The following is a 20,287-nucleotide window of genomic DNA, read 5'->3' on the forward strand; positions in this document are numbered from 1 at the left end:
TAGCAGTTGCAATGGCAGTACAAACACCTTCAGCCTCATAATTGATAATTATAAGGTAGCCTCATGCAGTAATAGAAAAATTGACATGCCATTATTCATACAGCACATACTAAATCAAAACAATACTGTGTCTTTGTCGCTTATAGTTTAGTAGAGTATAATTGAGATTATGATCACAGATCTGACAGATCTATTTGTTTCTTTCAGTATGAAAAAATGGAAGCATTATGGTCCTGTAAGTTGAAACAATGATTCAAGATTAAGCTTTCTCACACAATACATTTGTTGTTTTCATGTAGAAAAAGTGACTTTTTTAATAGTTTTTCTCTCCACTTCAAAAAGAAACAGATGGATGTGAAATATGGTGTGAGAGGAGTCTCACCCTGCAGCAGGGACGTTGCCGTGGTTACAGTCTCAGGGACTCCATCCACACTGTAGATGGATTGGAGGAACTCCGGGACACAATCATTCTCATCCGTTATCAACACCTGAACCTGATTAGCGCCAGCATGAGGAGAGGAGAAGAGAGGAGAGGAGAGAAGAGGAGAAGAAGAAGGAGAGGAGGCAGACAAAATTAGAGTAGAAGAATACAAAATTAGCCTCCCTCAAAAACCCTCAAATCCAGGAGACAACCATATGAAATTCTCTGTACAGGACGCTGACCCCAAAACTTAATCTAAATTGCATTTTATAGCTTCTCAAGTTGCCAGTTCAACACATCCTTTATCTTCCACTTCATGATTTTCCTGAGTCAAAAATAGAAATGTTCTGAGAAAGAACATGTTCTCACTGTGTGTGTTTTCGACAAAGGCCCTTAGCTGCCCTCCGCCCTACACGCTCCCTGTCACCACTGTGTGTAAAGTGTGAAGTGACAGCTGAGTAATAGTCCTGAAATAGCTGGGATAGGTTTTCCCAGTCTTCTTCTCCTACTCCACAACATGTAGCTGAGCAGAAGGAGATTTTCCTGCTAAATCTGTGGTACAAAGTAAGTGCCTGACATGATAATTGGGTGACAAAATCGCTAAATTAATAATTTAAATGATACTGAATCCATGAATAGTTTATGTAGAAATATTCATTTGTGAATGAAGTTTTAGGATTTTGTATTCTCATGCCAAGTGCCTCAGAGTGTGTTCTATATTTTACACAGTTCATTTCCAGATCACACTCAACAAAAAGCATTTACTGAGAGACAGAAACAAAAAAAAATAATTCACTGGGGCCTGTGGTCCACTTGCTAACATTTCAAAACCATTCAGCCATGCCATTCACGTAGACAGCCACAAACTCTGCCACTTCTCCTTTGTGGTTATCGCTGTGTGGTGTGGTGTCAAAAGGTCAGCACTGAGATCAGATCATTGCCATTAACGCAGACTTGTCAGCCAATATGAGCCATGTACCATTTAGGTATAAACTGGTCAGTCTGAAAGCTTTGTGGAAGCCCAGTGGGAGCCCATAATGCTGCAAATCTCAGCAACAAAGTCGATTTTAATTTTAGTTTATTTCAGCAGAGTACCACTAAACGCTTGTGTGAAAGATGCAATAATGAAACATCACAGTGGATCTCGGCCTTGGGCTCGGTTGACCTGACTGTATGAACTCTTATATGACTCATGTTTGCTGCCTCTATCACTCCGTAATGAAACTAACCTCTGTGGCAGTGCTCAGGCTGCCGGGCTCCTCGCCCGCTCGCACCATCAGCAGGTAGCGCCGCTGGTCACTCTCATAATCTAGCGTCCGGGTCAGACTGATCTCCCCCGTCTCCTGCTGAATACTGAAAAGGCTACTGGGATTGATCAGCAGGCTGTAGCTGATTGGCTGCTTTTGAAAGGAAATGGCAAACACCACAAGGAAGCTGCAGAACAAAGAAAAAGTGATTAAAAGAGGAAGGAAAAACAGTCTTTAAAATTCAATTTTAGTTGCACACATGTTGAATTAAAATCGAAATCCTCTTCTACTGCATCAGCACTGTGCTGTAATGAAATCAATGACTGTATGGCCCATTGGCCACGTGCTATAAACACGGTCAATCAGTACTTGTCAGTTCTGCGTAATAATGTAATTCTATTATGCAGATGTCATATCAATGTTTGCTTTTACGGTTAAGCGAGTTTGTGTTCGCCTAATGGTGTATGATGATGATATATCAATTTATGCTTGAGTACGCTGGTGTGACTAAAGGAATATTCATCAACACAAGTCTTAACAGGTAGCGTTTAGAAATCGACATATAAGATGAGTGTGTCTTTACGCGGGTCTGCATGGCTTTGTTTTTGCAGAGATATGCACTGTTGTGTTTATTTGGCTTTAATTGTTACAAATGTAGGTTATTATACAGTGTTGTGTGTGTAAGAATGAATCAGTGACTAACAGTATGCTTTCATGGCCATTTACAGATATGAGGTATTCTCCTTCCATAATCCTTCTGCAGTATTATTGCATTTTAATACTGTTTTTCATTATATTGTACTTTTATTCAGCAATCAGACAATTATACCTATTGAGGCAATAATAAAGAATCTGACAAAGAGTGTTAAGTCATAACCACATGGGAATAGACTACATTTGAATAAAATGACTGCAGAGAGATATTACATTGTTTTCCTGTGTGAACCCTAATTCATCCCTGCTTATGTATGTATGTATGAGTGGATGTTAACACGTGTGGTACTTACGGCTGTCCTTCGGGTGTGTTCTCTGGTATGGAGATGGCGTAGCTGGTATTGGTGAACTGCGGTGCTCTGGCTCCTGCAACCACAGAGAGCATGGCAGGAGCGCTGCGGCTGCCCAGGCCGTCTAGGGCAACCACGCTTAACAAGTACTCTCTGTCCCTCTGAAGCACCAGCCCCGTGGTCACCACCTGGCCTGTCTTCTTGTCCACTGCAAAGCAGCCGTCACCACCTGCAGGGAAATACAATGACATTATTTTTCAGTACTGGATCCAAGCCCATCAAACACTCCTGGCATGAACACTAACTCAGAAATATTACCCGAATGGCAATTGGAAATTCTGTTTGCTGGGTCTGCTGAGTTACAACACACACAGATGATTCATATTCAAATTAAATTTTAAATAAAATTTAAAGACATCATCAAAGAGTTTGGACATATAACTTGGTAAGTTTAAACCAAATGTTCTGTTTTGTACCACAAGGAAAAGGCCTTGATTTACTATACTAGAACATTTTTTGTTAAAGCCTCTTGATAGTTTCAAGTTTCAAGATTCACCATGCTCTTATCGTTCTAAAAGTGAAATCGACTATGATATAACACCCAATGGATTAAAAGATTCAAAGCAGCTTTATTACAATGACTGTTTAATAGCTATTTTGTATTCAGGCAGTATGGTAGATATTCAATGGCAACTTTCAGCTGAATTTCACCCTTAGTCCGCAGTGGCTTGCTTGTTTCAAAGGCAAACAATGACTAAGCAGTCAAACTTTGAAAATCATTTCCACCTGTTGAACAAACATTCAAAATCACCAAAGACGCATTTTCATTCTCATACCGGCAGAATATCTTTTCTATAGTGTGTGGAGAAGAAAATAACAGTGCCTCTGACTGTTGATGTTTTATTAATGTTACAATGCATGCTCTTATGTCCATAATATATAATACATTTTATTCACTACACGAAGCCTGCAGGGAAAATGTTGGTTTTCTGAGGTCACATGAAAAAGATTATACATTAACCAACTAATCATAAACTCTCATACTAGACAGAGAAATGGTTGTATTGTGCGTGTAAACAGCCCTGACCTCCAACACAGTCACTTGTGTTAAGAGTTCTCTGCTTGTATCTATATTATACACTGGTACAAAGTAGTAAATATACAAAATGTGCACAGTATGTGGTTAAGTGTTAGACACCAGCTTTATCTTTGAACTAGAGAACAGTTGCTACACACTAAATCTCTGTCATTGTTTGCACCTGCTACACTTGGCATCATGGATGATTTATTCAACTAGCTACCATTCTGCCAGCTTGCATCAGGTGACAGGTACATGAAACGGTGACAAATAGACTTTGATCATGATCAGCCTACTGCTAGCTTACTGTAACTTTAGTTCAGACTGAAATTGAATAAATTTGTGTTTTTTGTTATCAGAGGCTACATTTGACTTTTACGGCAGATTAAAAGGTACACATCTGGGTTGCGCAGTTGGTTTAGTTGTTTAAGGTGCTGACCGGGAATTGCAATGTGCCTCTATTCCAGCCTTTGTTTCATGTCATTTTCCATATCTGCCCCGTCATTCCTTGTCATCTGTCTACTGTTAACTCTCTAATAAATGCAGAAAATGCTCCCCGAAAATACTTTAAAAAAAGGTACATGTTTGTTCAAGGGCCCAAAAAGTACCTGTGTTGGTAAATCTGTGAAAAAAAAATTAAAAATCTCAATCAAATTATCTGCTTTGCGTTTTCTTAGTATTTAAAGGATAGGTTCACAATTTTTCAAGTCTGTCTTAAAACAATAGTTAGGTGACTCAATGGAAACTAAAAGAGGTTTTGCTCACTGTAATCATTCCTCCTGTTCATACTGACCATTAGAAGATCCCCTCCAAATGTGCTCACAATGTAAGTGATGGGGGACAAAATCCACAGTCCTTGTTTTGAGCAAAAATGTTTTTAAAGGTTTATCTGAAGATAATATGAGGCTTCAGTCGTCTGAGTTAGTCAAATAATGTGGATATCTTTCACAGTGACAGTCTTTTTAGTAATAAACTCCTCTCTACAGACAGTGTTTTCCTGTTCAGCTGCAGTGGAAAGATAGTAACAAAAGAGCGAATTTGGCACCAAAATCACAACAACTTTGAAAGATACTGAGTTTATTTTACTAATTTGGACAGCTGAAGCCTTATATTAGCTTCAAAGAAAATTTTAAATATATTTTTGTGCGTGAGGAGGACTGTGGATTTTGTCCCCCATCACTTACATTGAAAGTAAATTATGAAGGAATCTCTTAATGGCCAGTTTGAAAAGAAAGAATGATTACAGCAACAAAAAAAAATGTCAATGAGCATTTGGGCACCTGACTGTTTTAAACTTTTTAATTTTTACATAAATAGTTTTTTTATGCAGGTCTTGCAATGAAGTGAAGAGGACAATCTCACTAAAAGGTCCATTTTGTAGCTGCTCTGGAGGTTTCAATTATATCACAAGATCTTGATCAGCAGATGGAGTACCAATGTGTCAAGGAATGTCAACTGTACCAATGACCACAAATGATAACTTTAACATCTACACTTCCATGACTCCATCTGCTGATGAAAATCATGTGATATGACCAAAAATGCCAGAATAGATACTAAAGGTGAGATTCTTTTCTCGTTATGTCAACCTTTTTAAATTGTTGTATTGCTACTTTAACATAAGTATATGATCTAAATGCTTTCTGCTGCTCATAAAACTGAATAACGGGGTCAGACAGACTGACCTTGCTTATCAAAAGCCATTCTCATCCTCTTGAAGTCTTTACAGTTAAGCACAGGATAAGAGGGTTAAATAAACAATGTGAAATCTTGACAATGGGTTTAGATTACTTTGAAGAGACACCGTTTAGCTGGTAAGAGCTGTACAAGGTAAACCTTACCGCTTATAAGAGTTCTTAGCATGGTCATATTGACCATGGCTACCTTGTGATAATTGTGGTTTAACTCACATCGGGGAGCTCTGCCATGGACTAATGCAAGTCAGAGGGAAGTCAGTAGTGTTTTGTAAAGCCCCATTGGCAAGATTAGCACATCCACCCATCTCTGACATGCCAACAAACCTCTATTCCCCTCAACCACCAGGGGGTCTACCACTCTGGCAGACTTCCAACAGCCCACTGTGTATAGTTAGTCTGTGAGTGTGCTTGCATGATGCTGTGTGTGTATGAAACAGAGAGAAGCAGACAGATAGACAAGAGTGCATGGTAAGTGCATAAACAAATGTGTGAAGGCCTCTGGCTGTGTGTGCCATTGCGCACATGTGTGTGTATGTGTGTGCATGTGTGTAGGAGAGAGAGAGAGAGAGAGAGAGAGGGACAGAGATACAGAGGCAGAGAGAGACAGGGTGACAGAGACAGAGAAACTAATGGACACCTAAAGAGTGTATGAATGCATGAATGAATGTGTGAACGCCTGTGGCTGTCTGTCTGAGTGACTGTGCTTGTGTCTGACTAGTTGTATTTATTTCTGAGGCTCTATAGCCTGTCAGCCTATTTTAACAACAGCACAATCTATTTTAATACAATTTCCCTCCTATACATTTCTCTGTGTGTGTGTGTGTGTGTGTGTGTGTGTGAACAGCAAAAGACTTACCATCCGACAAAAAGTACTCCACCTCTCCGCTTTTGCCCTCGTCCCCATCGTGAGCCTGGAGCTGGTAGACAAACGTTCCAGCAGGTGCCTCAGGGGACACGACGGCCAGGTAAGGGTAAGGCTTCATATTCCACTCAGGAACGTTGTCATTGACATCAGTGATCTTCAGCTTCACCTTGTTCAGGTACCAGTCTGGGCCTGGGGGATAGCGCAGAGATAGTGACGGAGCTGCGGTTACTGAAAGTGACAGCTGTCATGTAACTGTGTGTGTAGAGGGGAGACAAGCAGCCAGGGGAATCCGAAGCACAGACAAGCAGCGAGTCAACTGAGGGTACAGGTATGTGAGATATAAATCCTCTCTAGAAGACGGCAAAACATAATGTTGCAGGATTAGAATAAATCTCAATGATTCCTAGGTCTGCAGAGTGGAACAGATACCCGCATATTGACAGGTTCTCGTTTCAGCTCAGAGTTTTGGTCAAAGTCAATTACCACACTATCTTGTGGCAATTCACCCACTATCTTTCCACATCCTTTTGCTTTGCCATAGCTGCCTGGCTTGGGAGATTGTTGGAAGTGGATGTCAGGAGGGCTGTTTGGGCCCATGGTGGAGATCGGTGGATATGACATTATCCATCCATTCTCCATCAGGGCTCCCATCCAGGCATCCTGACACAAAGGTTCCCATGGGAGAAAGCCTCAGCCACAGTCTCATCTACCAAGTCTGTGTAAAGCTACCTTGATCTTCCCACAGGGGCCTAGGGATGATGCCTCATGGCTGCAGGCATTTTGTCGCCTGCACACTGCCTCACTGGAGTGAATAAGAAGATTCCAAGAATCCAATTACCAACTCGTTCACCCTGAGCCGGGGAAGACAGCAAGAGTGCACAGGAGCGCCCAAGGAGAAGCGGTGTAAAACTGCGTTGCAGTCTCTATGACAGGAGTGTAGTGTGCCTTTTGCTGGAACTGATAGTCGGGGATCGTTATCTACATTAAATACAATGACACGATCTGGAAACAATGTGCACAAACAACTCCTGACACTGTCACAGACAGGATCTAGGGCACATTTTGTGTAGAATCTATTCCTGCAAAGTGGAGCAAGTCACAGTATTGTGAGCTAAGACACTATTTCCGCAAATATTTGCTGTGATCTTGTGTCAACGTGGCATGAAGGAATGCCAGAAGAGCTGCCAACCAGTTCAGCAGGCTGTGATCCACAGAGGCCATCTGCCTCACCCCAGAGAAGAAGAACCCCCTGCCAGGACGAACACACAAACACACACAGATAACAACACAAGCACAAGGATTTGACAAACAGGCAAGTAGTGCCATCACACCCAGACACATGCTTGTGCACTTGACGTAACTGACATTAGCATGTCTCTTTCTGTCTTCCTGTCTCTCTCTCTCTCTCTCACACACGCACACACCACTGCACACTTACACACAGAGGTGAGTTACTTAAGGGCTAAAAGTAACTATGGATTTGAAATCCCATTATGTAAAAGGTCTCCTGTCTGTGACCTGAGGCTATATATGTACTTTTTAATCCAAGACAAAAGCAGCAGGAGTTTGCAATGCATCCTTTCACAACCTGAGGGCTGACTCAACAGATGTGCTGTCGCTGTACAAAACAGTTCTACTTTAGTGGTTTCCATAATATTGTGTAACATAATGTCTCCCCAAAGTCGATTATAGCTGATAATAGGAAACTATACGTTAGTAATGAGCAGTACATGCATACAGCAAATGATATAGAGTCTTCAAACTGTATGAATTGCTATAATAAATCTTTTACAGCACCTAGTGTTCGCTCAAATGAGTTGGAAAGCAGAAAACAGATGCTGAGATCACAATTTCTATTTCTTTTTTAACTGGCTTACAGTTAAGATGCATTTTGATGGGAAATACAATGCGTTGCACTCCGGACTAGCTCGGGAGTGTTCACAACTGAAACACAATAGCTATAAAGTGTGTGACAGCTCCTAAAAGGATTGTTAGAGGGATAATAAGAGAAGGAGGAAGAGGCAAGAGGAGAGAATTAATCTAGCTTTCTGCTCAGGCTTTAAAGTTGCTCTGTGGAGAGAAAAGTTCTGACTCGGATCTGACGATAGTTCGTTTTGGATAAATAGCCACCGTATCATGGGGGCAGAGAAACTAATCAATGTTCAGATGCTATCTTCCAAAATGTCGACAGCGGCAGTTTATGCACTTAAAGCCAGATCATCCTGCTCCATAGGACGGAACAATCCTTTCGTGATGAATAATGAGAAAGGATAAAGATTCTATTGCAAAGTAGAAGGGTTTAAAAGGCACTTAATCAAAAAGAAATCAGAGCTCTGGCACTTAACATTTAGTTGACTATCAAATCTTTGCGGGGAGCAGTGCAAGACACATTCCTTGCCTCCTGCTTGTTGGTATCTTTCCCAGCCATGTCTCTGTGGTAATGGTGGTGATGATTTTACAAGGCTCCATCTAATTAGCTTGTTATAGAGAGACTAATCAGAGCCAAGGCAGATAATTAGAACCTATCAGCTCTGGAATGATAATGAAGAATGTACTAATGTGTGCGTGCGTTTATGTGTTTTTGTGAGGTGAGCGACCGATTGTGTGCACTGTAGGAATAACACTACTTTTAGAACTTAAATCTTCCACTCATTGATAGGGCACCACCCTTATTTACGGGAAATAAGTAATTCAAATTTAATCAGTCTCATGACCAAGAATTGGAGTTCCTCCTGATACAGTGACCTCTGTCCTCTACTTCCAAAGACTACAGACAACTTCTTGCTGATAAATGAGGACATTTATTTATAGCTAAATGCCTAATAATAACTGAATAAATGAAGCATTAATAAGGAGTACATGATAATGGCCAGGCGACTCCGGATGCAGTATTTCGCCAAGCAGATGAGGGCGTTCCAGCGGATTACTTCAGGGCTGACAGCAGAGGTCCTGGCCAAGGAGTCGCTGGCAGTTCACCGAGGCAGTTAGACGTGGCCCGGTAGTATGGTCTCTGGGATTTCTGGTGATTTGTGGTTGAAGTCGAATAAAATTACTCTGGCTACACTACTTCTTTTACTAGACTCGTCGGGTAGTAAAGTTGGCTGGATGACAAAAAAACTTCAAAACAGAAATACTATAAAAACCATGAGGCTTAATGTTACAAAAATATAAAAACAAAGAAAACAAGTTTTCAGTTGATACTGCGGCACTCCAAGGCTTGTTTAGAAAAAGGTTAAATTGTGTGTGTATTTAAGGTGAGGAACAAAAGAAAATCAGAGAAAGCTCAGATTTGAGGAACAGCATAAGGATCAAGAGTCCCTCAGGCACTTTTTATCAGTTTGCAAAGTTTTGGGCATGGATAAGGCACTTCCCGCCAAAACCGCTAATGCATATTTAATTCCTTTGCTTGGGACTTCGCTTGGGAGTTTGGGACTTTCCTAAGATGACGGCTTTGTGACTAAAATGTGGCTCATATTTCTTGATTCTAGTGAATTAGTTCAGTTGAGTTTTTACGCGTAACAAATCACATACTTCTATCCATCACTATGGTCACTCCTCAACAGTGATTTTAAAACATGGACTGCATGTTACAATTTATTATCCAAGCTTTCAAAAACAAACAACACATGGACAACAATGACTCAAACATCATTTCATCAGTGGCCTAAAATTCCTCACTAATTTAACTATTAAAAATAATTTCTACTATTACTAGTAAATGTAAAAAGGTTAAAGCAGCAATTAGTGGTTCACACAATATAGAAAAGACAGAATATAGTCTTACATTAGTTACGTTAGTTAGATTTCCATAATATCCACATTCAGTAGATGACAGTGTTGCCACGCAATGAAGAATGTATTAAACTATGATTCTGATTAATTCACACTGACATAGGAGTTGGACCACCTTACAAGAAAACATTTGCTTAGTGCTGCTAGCTGGTTTACTGGTTAGTTAGTAGAGCTCAACCGATATATCGGTCAGCCGATATTAGCCTATCACAGATATATCGGTATTGGCGTATGTGCTGTCCAATATGCGCCAATATACTATATCTATATATTTTTATTTTTTAAAGTTATATTGGAGGCATTTTATGTATTTGATCCTTCTTCTTAATTCAAATTTAATATATACGTATCATGCTCTCCATGACATAGCTTTGTCATAAGTGTTTGATAACCACATTTAAGGGATCATTGCATATTGTTTATGTATATATTCTGTATATATAAGATTATCAGCCGATATATCGATATCAGAATTTTTTTACTCCCTATATCGGTATCGCCACTGACCCCAAAAGTCCAGTATTGGTTGGGCCCTAGTAGTTTGACAGCTTATTCACATTAATTCAGACTTGGCTCAAACAAAGAGAGAATATAGTGAAATCAATTTAGGAATGCACCCTCTAACTTATGATAAAGGTCTGGAGATAAGCGAAACCCAGAGTGAGAAGGAGAGAAAGAGGGAAGGTGTGTGTGTGTGTTAACATGGAGATAGAGAGAGAGACTGAGGGTAGTTTCTTAATCTGGGTGAATTTCTTTATCCAGATGTAAAAAATACATTTCAATACAAGTAACTCAAATCTCTATCAATGTGGATGTGGAATCCTCCTGACTTGGGTTCTTCCCTGTGTTCCCCAGCTAAACTGACCCAAGTGGTCATTAAGTGTTTATCTCATTATCTTGTCAGCCATGGTGTCTCAGGAGATTGAGAGCACCAGTGCTTGGCGTAGACAGCCTCAATTCTGTCACCCCCACTGTGAGAGGTGAAAGGCCAACTTTGCAGATCCTGGGATTCTCTGAGAAGGTCTATTCAACCCACCATTATCTCCTTGCTGAAATTCAAAAGAGAGAGGGTTGTCCTTCCTGCAGCACGGGCAAGTGGGAGTGCGCACAGCATGCTCTGAGGCTGTGAACGTGTGCGATTTCTCTCTGATCTGGCAAGTTAAGTGCGGAGCGGCTGTGAGCGATGCCCCGTGAGCATCAAACTGACACAACCTGCCTCACCTGACCGAGACAAAAGATGCAATCAAATAAGCAGGCGAGGTAGAGGCTCACAGGCCCCACTGGATTTTTCAAAGTCAAATATGCTTTCTGCGCGCTGTATGTGATAAAAGCGGGTCTATACTGTACACTACAATCCCATAAGGATAAGAGCATCTGCTGGATGACTAACGTAATAATGTATCATAAAAAGGTGGATGACAGGGATGCACTGCGTGGTTGGCCAAGGCTCAGTGAGTACAATGAGTGTGGTGTGTTTGCATGTGTGTGCGTGCATGCGAGATGTGCACGAGTGTGTGTTCTATATCACTGGAAGCCATTCTGTAGATGTTTCCTGCTGTTAATCCTCTCCTTGGGTAGTTGCTATATAAAGCTGCTAAGTGGCTTGCCGGTATGAAAAAAAAAAGTTGTCTCAAGTGCTTCTGTGCACATCTACACTGCCCACAGTACAAGGACACTGAGTGTGTGTGGGAAGAGGATGAGAGGGAAACAGTGAAAGAGAGAGGCACAGATACAGAAACACAAATATCTACAGAGGGAAAGAAAGAGACAGAGAGGAGGAAGAAGCAGGCAGCGGGGAGGAAAGAGTATTGTGTGATGCTTATCAGAGAACGTAAAATAACATTACAGAGACAAGAGCACAAGGAAAGCACAACAAACAGCGGGGCACAACAATAGATGCTGGGAGCATCCGCGTTTGAAAAGAAAACGTACAGTAGTAGAGCACAGACCACAAGAGGAGAAAATTAAGCTAGAATATAGAGTGTAATTAATATCAGAGGTTTTTCTTATGGATCTCTTGTTCCTCCTATGTCCAGTGAGGGAGGAAATTAAGATACAAATATTTCAGTGTGGAATTAAACAAATTGCGTCTGCAAGCATAAATATCAATGGCCCGTGCAAGACATGGCGAGTGAGTGGAAAGTGAAAATCAGCTCAATGGGGGAGTAATAAGGTACATTAACCAAATGTTTGCGGTGTTAAGGAGGCTCTATTCTAAGCCGCCCTCCCCCCCATCTCAGCTCTGCTTAAAGCAGAGTGTGAAGCCGTCAGCAGGAGATCAACACGCTAAAAGCACTGGAGACAGAAATCTATTAACTCTGCACCACACACCCTGGACTCTGTGGCTCAGAATGGCTGACACACTAACCATGTAAACACACATGCAGGCATTTTCATCCCACAACAATTACAAACGGCAGACGTGTTCACGTTCTGCACATTTTCCCACTTCAGATCTGCATCTCTGCAGTAAAATCACATGAAAGCATTTGATTAAAGCAGGAAAAATGTGTCTTTTGGCAACCACATTTTTGCAACAGTATCACCAAGGCTGTGGCACAGCTTACAGTTGCATGTAATGGATTTTTTTTTTAAACAGATCACATTAGCATTATAGACAAGTAAAACATATGAGTGTAGTATATTTGGCATCAGCATAGATAACTAAGGGGATATTTAGAGTTTACCACCAGCACTAGCTATCTTGACAGCCCACCGTAACACCACCAGTATCTTTTAATGTCTTTCAAAGGAACAAGAATCTCCTAAATCGCAAATTGACTTTGTATTTGGAGAGAGAATTTTCCATTTATTTCAACATAACTGGGAGCAACATACAGTGGCCTACAGAATGAATCTTTAACGCATTCAGACATGGTAGATGCTGCTTGATTCATGAGATAAGTGATAACAGCGCAATCAGAAATATCTGTGAAATTAACATATCACAATAAGCACTCAAGATGGTGCCATCCAATAACGACCTGCTACAAGATACTCTCTCTTGTTTGTGTTTGCCCTATATGTCTATGTGTATACATGACTGCATATGTATACATACACAAAATGTGTGTGTCTATGCATGCATACTCTATACATACAATATGTGTTTATATGTTTTTATGTATATTTTTTGTTTTTAATTGCACATCTATTGTGAATTGCAGGGAGGTAGCCAGAGCAAGTATGTCATTGCACTTGAATGCACTGCTGCTAATGCATATACCAATGGCAATAAATTTAAACAATATTCAAGTGCAACATTTTCATATGCAGCATTATTTATTACAGGTCTGTATCCACAAGGGAGTATGAGGAGCTATTGCCTCCTGAGATACAGATTTTGTCAACTCATCTCAATGTACGTAAATACTCTCTGCATAAGCAATTTCTTCTCCTTGCACAAACGGTCCCTTGAGTGTTTATTGAGACTCCACAACCCTTACAGTGTAAGTGATTCACCAGCTATTGTACTTTTACAGCAGAGGGTTAGAAAAAAAAAGATGGAGATAAATCCATGTATATGCTTCACTCACCTATCTATCGACTGCAAAGACACACAGCAGTAATTTTTAACTTGCAAAGTTTCTTTCATTAAAGATATTCAGTTTCTCTTTCCAATCCCTAATGCTGTGGTCAGCTCCAACCTGTGAAACCCTGAATAGGATAACTGGTTTGGAAAATTGATGGATGGATGGATGGATGGATGGATGGATGGATGGATGGATGGATGACTAGATAGATGGATGGATATCTCCCATTAGACCTAGACAGCTATAGTCTCTTTACTGATGGTCTCGTTTTTTCTTGTAGTTCAGCCAAAAGAATTAAAAACTCATTCAGTTCCTTTTGTTTTATTGCTTTGAGCAGAGAAAAATGTGCCATATTCACATCTATTCACTCACATAACAAAAGAGGATTTAGAGAGCAGCAAGTGTTGAATGGAGATATATTGCCTTCAGGGAAAGGGCATATAATATAATTTAGTTGAAATAATTTAGATTCTATTTAAAACTATGGCTTAAACTATGATTAAAATAACAATAACTTCACAATATTTACTGCATTGAAGTGTTAAAATTACTTGGAAACATTTTCACTTCTGCAGCCCACTTTCATATCTGCAAGACATCTAGCTACTCATTTTTTCCACACAGTAACGCACATTAAATAATTAATGCACTGACTTTGGTCTGTGGTGAATCATGAGCCTTAACCTCTGCCAATCAATTAGTGAAAATAGCCAGTCATTTAAAAAAGCAACATGTGAGTTATTGGCTGAAAAAGAAAACAAATACATAAGCTGACCAATGATTGATAACTGATTTAGTGATTATTTGAACAGTAGAGGAAGGTACACTACCCCCACCTCCACCCACATTCCCTTCATCGTGCTAGAGTTGTGTGTGCTGCTCATCAGAACTACACACAAGGCCATATAAGTCACTGCTTATTCTAGAGAGACCGATACTGTATGTATTTCTCTTCACTCTGTAGAATCCTTCGAAACTCCAGAGCCCAAGGCCTCAATCCCACTAAGACTGTGCACCACAGGAACTGCCCAAACGCACGTTTAACATTAAAAATGATAGAACGCTCAGGAAGAAGGATTAGCTCCAGTAGTAAGCAGTCAGCAATCAAAGGAATACTTCAGCATCCCTGTCTAATTGCAACGTAGCCAATTCAATTCCAACCTTCACTGCATGCCATCCTCTTCACTGTCACCGTGTTTCCTGTCTATACTGTCAACAACCAAATAAAGGTAAAACAAAAAAAAAGAAAAAAAAGAAAAAGGAACACTCAATACAAAATCTATCTTATGACTAACACTGACCCCTGTAGATTTGAAATGTGGATTTAAGAAATTTGCATTATGCAGCTATAGCTATGGAGCTATTACATTTGTCATAAGAGCCTAGCATAAGCAAATGTAGTCAAGTGTGATGTAAACAGCTAACCACACTAGCAAACAAAAAGGAAGCTGTTATCTGCTTCTGACATTGAAATTCTGCCATATAAACACAAGCTTGTAACATGCTGAAGCAACAAGCTGACCAGACATCACTTAAACGTGAACCGACAGAGGAGAGGAGAAGCAAAAATACATCCATGACAGGAACGTTAGTCACTTTCAAAATGACTCATCAAACCCCTGCTAGCCATAGACATGAGGATACAAATTTTCCCAGCTGAGATGATCAAAATGTCATGTCTGTACTGAAAAAGAGGTCTCCTTCCATTGTGAGGAAACTTCTCAGGTTTTAAGTCAGTAAACTCAGTCAGATGCACAAATAATGCAAGCAGGGTGTTGTGATCTGGACAAAGATACTGTATGAAGGAAAAAAAAAAACACTGAAGAGTAAACCCCCTACCACTAAGGATGGAAACAAACAAAGAAGCATCAATTTGACGTTCAAAAGCCAACTGTATGACTTGTTGTGAGGATTGTAATTGATTAATATTTCATGAAACTGTTTTTTTCCGCTGAAATTATATTACTGACTGCCATTTGTCTGAAATATTCATTTTTCTGTCATGTACAAGAAACGTCACGTTTTTCAATTTATGTTCAATGAAAAGTCTATATGAATTGGCTTATTTTTTGACAGAGTTTAGTGACTTTTAAAAATATACTGTATATTTTGCAGGGATAAAATTAATAAAAATGGAAAGGAATAAAATCAAAACACGAGTGAGGGTAGAATATCAGATCTTATGATCCTTTGAAACTTTTCTCAAAGTGTTAGAATCAGTTTGTTTACATACAGTAATCACAATCCTACTACCACACGCACACACACACATCCTATATTTGTTCTAAATAACACATTTGTGTAAGACTATTTATAGTTGATTTATTGTTCGGAGAAAAATTAGATAACCTGTTTTGTTCTTTAAAGTCTGTTTTGTTATATGAGATTAATACCAAAGTAAACATTACAATTAAAATATATATTTTCTAATAGTTTTTTTTTTTAATTAGCCATTTTTAATAACTACTTTGCACCTATTATATGGTATGTAAAATAATAAAGAAAATACAGCGCTTGTATCTTTAATGGTGTCAGTCTAGGACTCCCCCTTAATCCAGAATCGTGAAGTCCTGTCCTTGAGCAGTCGACAAGCAGGGATGTTTATAGGCTGAAAGTGAATTTTGACAGCTAGAGATATTTGGAAGTAATTACTGGTAAACATCGGGATTGATCAGAAACCCGCGCAACCCCCTGCAGATAAGGGTATTTTGTGCTGTGAGGAGAAATCCCATATTTGCACCTTTAAGATAAAAATTTCATACCATCTCCATGTTTCTGATGCACAATCTTCACATACATTATTTAGGCACAACTAAGGGGGAGAATATTTTCAAGTCAACAGCTGTCAATGGTTCCAGTTCCAATTTCCATCCCACCAAAATGTTTGGCTTGCTCTTAAAAGGAATGTGAGTCATGCTGCCGTCATGTTGTTATATTTGTATTATGACAAAGTTCAAGACACAAAGAACCTTGAGAAGATACATGGTTACGTTTGCTGTTACAGTTGATTATTTGTTGACAGAATTCAAAGAGTGTCTTATATATATAATATAGTCTTGTTCTTGCTGTCAATATGTTGAGAAATATGCTGAGAGATTTGATGTTTTTGAGCATGAGTTGAGACACATACTGTATTCTTCCTGCACCATCAAACTGTTCCTTTCACTCCTTCCTCCTGTCCTTGATAGACAAAGGACGCTTTATTGATCCTTGACTTTGGCTCTAAATAATCAATATGAGGCAGAAAAAAAGGCTGGATTTTGTGAGATTGAAAGCCTACAATGGCAATAATAGTTTTTCACAAACACCTATGCACCGAACTGCCAGTATGGAAAACTCAACTCAATCCTTGACGTTAGCTGTCAAACAAGGGTCTGTTGATAATACTCATAATATAAGCACTCAGTTCTTGCTTTCACACAAGTGATCACACTTTTGTACAAACACTAGGCTTAATATATACTTGGTAACTTAACTCTCTTGACATTTGTCTTTTGGAAACTTTTTGTTCACCTTTTCCCACATTTACCTTGGCCACAGTATGTTGAAATGAAGAGAAATGATTAACCACAGTTTGCAGCCTCTTCTACCTCCTCAAAGCTGCCATTTTTACATATGGATAAGCATTAACAGAAATAAAATGCATACAATAAAATCTAATTTTATATTGATTGAGTCATATTACTGAGAGTAATTTCTTAACTGTCCTTGCCATTACCCATTAAAAATTTCCACCTATACTGTATGTTCCAGCAGTTATGGTATGCTGCTGCTATTAGTTTCTGTTTAAAAAAAAAGAAGCATAATGTACAGAGAGTCAATGTCAAGGGTTTTGATCATCGGGATATGTGTATGAATATAAATGGGAGGACAAGGCTTTGTAATGGATATCTTATTATCTCATTTACATGTTGAATCTTTTTAATTAACAAGTTAGCCACCAATATCTCCAAGGCCAACCTGAGTTTTGTTTGGGTTATATAAAGTACGTTTGTGCAAAGATTAAATTAGTATTTATATTAGTATTAGTATTTTCATCTGACACTGGGTAGACAGCAATGCATACTGGTACTTCTCCAAGTGCAGCAGTGTTCATTTCACTGTAACAAGTTTCAAATTTAAACCTAACAAACACAAAACTCAACAAACCATCAGCAATACTAACGGTGAAGCTCATACCTTTCAATCAAGACCCCAACAGAGTACCACCAACGCACACATTAACAACTAGGCTTAAAAGTCCACTCACCATCTCAGCAAATGCTAAATACACCATCAAAGCCAGCAGGACCCAATGCTCCCAGCAGATCAATATTATTCCTACAGCATAATGAGGGTGGTAACAGGTTTACTGTTGAATGCAAGATAATTAGCTTTTCAGTTGTGTCTTAAAAAAGACACACTATTGTTGTTTGCATTTCTTGAGGCGAGTAGCTTCAAAGTTTAAAGGCCCTGATTGAAAATACTTATCCACACTTTGAAACAGTCTGAACAAAAGAGCTTTCTCTGCAGATATTTTGTAAGATTACTGCAGATTGGTAGTTAAAAGCTCCCTAAAAGAGGCTGTAGACTCCCAATTCCTTATGTAAGAGTAAGATCTTAAGGCCTAAAAATGGATCGGAAGGCAACACAATAAGCTAAAATGGGCATGCAGCAGCTCTCCTCTTTCTTTTATTTCTGTTTCTTCTGTCTTGGAGCTTTTGATTGGCAGGTGGAGATAAATAAACAAATGGATGGAAATGGAAAAAATGACATTAAAGTGAATACACATGATTGACAGTGTTGTTGCTTCTTCTCCAATGAAACGCGGGAGAAATAACCATATTATTCAAGGTATTAGGTTACAGCTACATAAGCACTACATTAGCAGTCAAGTATTGTATCTTCACAACTATCTGTGATATCATACACAATTAGATCTGGTTGTGAAGTGCGGTTTACATTCTCTAATTTGTGAGAGAACAATATTGCTGCTATACAAACACTTGACACTTGTTGTAGATATAATATGCACTCAAGCATTTGCTCAGTACCGCACACGGTGCTCTCACCCACCCCCTTCCACCCACCGACCCACTACACTACAGATGACATGGATGTGCAACGGCACATATGCACGCCCTGTTGCACAGTTCACAGCAGATACCAGTCATCTGGAAAGGTGGCAAGGAGAGTTAATCTGGATGACACTGCTAGATGGAATATTCCTATGCAATCTCTCAGTAAAAGGATCTAAGTATACAGATATAAAATGTTGTTTGGCCTCTCCTTGCCCTGCTCCACACCTTGCTCTGGGTTTTCATTTTCCTGCCTGGAGCAGGGAACATTTGGTGTATATGTTTTCCCTACTTGCATATACCATGTGTGTGCATTTGTGTGTTACACATATGTGTACACTGCGTTTGTTCGGTATTGAAGTTTTATCGAATTGTGTCGTGTTTGTGCATTCATGTGCATTTGTGGGCTTTCGCGTTTAATGTCAGCGTGGCGTACCTTTGTTTTTAAGTGTGTGTTGCTTGTGTGCTGATGTGTAAAAGTAGCTGTATGTGTGTGTGCGTGTGTTTCCAGTAGAAAGCAGATGAGTGAGATGCACCCCTCAGCTCACACTTGCCTGGGGTTAAGAAGAAAGTGTAGTTCCAAGAAACCCAATGCAGCTCCAGAAAAAAAAAAAAAAAAAAATCCTCCAGGAATGGTGAGCAGGGTTAGGTTTGATGTTCATGAAGGTAGAGAAGAGAAAAGAAGATAAGAGAAGAGGAAATAGCAGTTGATACCATGTTGCTCTCTTCCATTCCAGCCGGAAAGGTGCAGTGTTCATACAGAGGCTTTCATTTGGTCATTAGTCTCTATCAGCACCCGTCTGTTACTGTTAGTGTGTGTCAGAGAGCTATCTCTCTCTCTCTGCCTGGTTTGATGATGGAGAGGTAATTTCATCTTTATGATGGTGTGACTCTAATGATGAGGATGGGAGAGCTGAGAAGGCGGGAAACTCTGAAAAATACTTTGTGTGTTTCTGCGCGTGTAAAAGCACATATCTGTGCTTTGTTTTCTGGTGTGTACAAACCCGTGTGTGTGTGTGTGTGTGTGTGTGTGTGTGTGTGTGTGAGCGCGTGCATATGTGTGTTTGGACACAAGTGGGATAGAATCCAACTCCTACTGCTGTCCCCATCACCGAATGAGCTGTTAATGGAGAGTAATGAGGGAGTACTTTCGTGGCAGATGTGCCCTCTCTACAACTCTGTTTTACCCCGAGACTGTAAAACTGACCCAAGCGAGACATCAGCAGGCAAGCAGCCACTCCCCGCTCTGATTAATCTCTGTACGTGTTGCGGGAATGTGAATGGTTTGTTCGCTAACTTTGCCTCACGCTGCTGTACCCCAGGAAGTAAGAGTAAGTATCATTTCAACATAGCACCTAGAGTCACATTAAATGACAAAAGCCCTGGCAGTGTCAGCCAGGCCCAAAATCTGTTAGAGGCCCATCTTCTTCACTGGAGTGTGAAATTATTTTAGCTCTCTGCTCATTATAGGATTTTAAAATGCATTATAGTTAGGGCTTTTATGGTGTGCCGCGGCATTAATTCAATTTGCCCCATTCACAGTTTCTTATTATCAAGCTCAGTTCAAGCTACAGGGGGAGGAAGCTGCTGAGC

General features: G+C 39.8%; 1 protein-coding gene across 1 annotated transcript in view; it reads right to left on the bottom strand.

The window, feature by feature from the left end:
- Positions 1–20,287, bottom strand: part of LOC137182753 (neural-cadherin-like) — a 99,517-nt gene that overhangs the window by 63,538 nt on the left and 15,692 nt on the right. The window contains exons 3-6 of the mRNA XM_067589197.1: positions 6,304–6,501; positions 2,676–2,901; positions 1,651–1,855; positions 383–494 (exon numbers count right to left, since the gene is read on the bottom strand). Of these exons, the coding sequence (XP_067445298.1) occupies positions 383–494; positions 1,651–1,855; positions 2,676–2,901; positions 6,304–6,501 (741 nt within the window). The remainder of the gene's footprint in view (positions 1–382; positions 495–1,650; positions 1,856–2,675; positions 2,902–6,303; positions 6,502–20,287) is intronic.

Source organism: Thunnus thynnus, chromosome 5 (genome assembly GCF_963924715.1).
Source record: "Thunnus thynnus chromosome 5, fThuThy2.1, whole genome shotgun sequence".
NCBI classification, from domain to species: domain Eukaryota; kingdom Metazoa; phylum Chordata; class Actinopteri; order Scombriformes; family Scombridae; genus Thunnus; species Thunnus thynnus.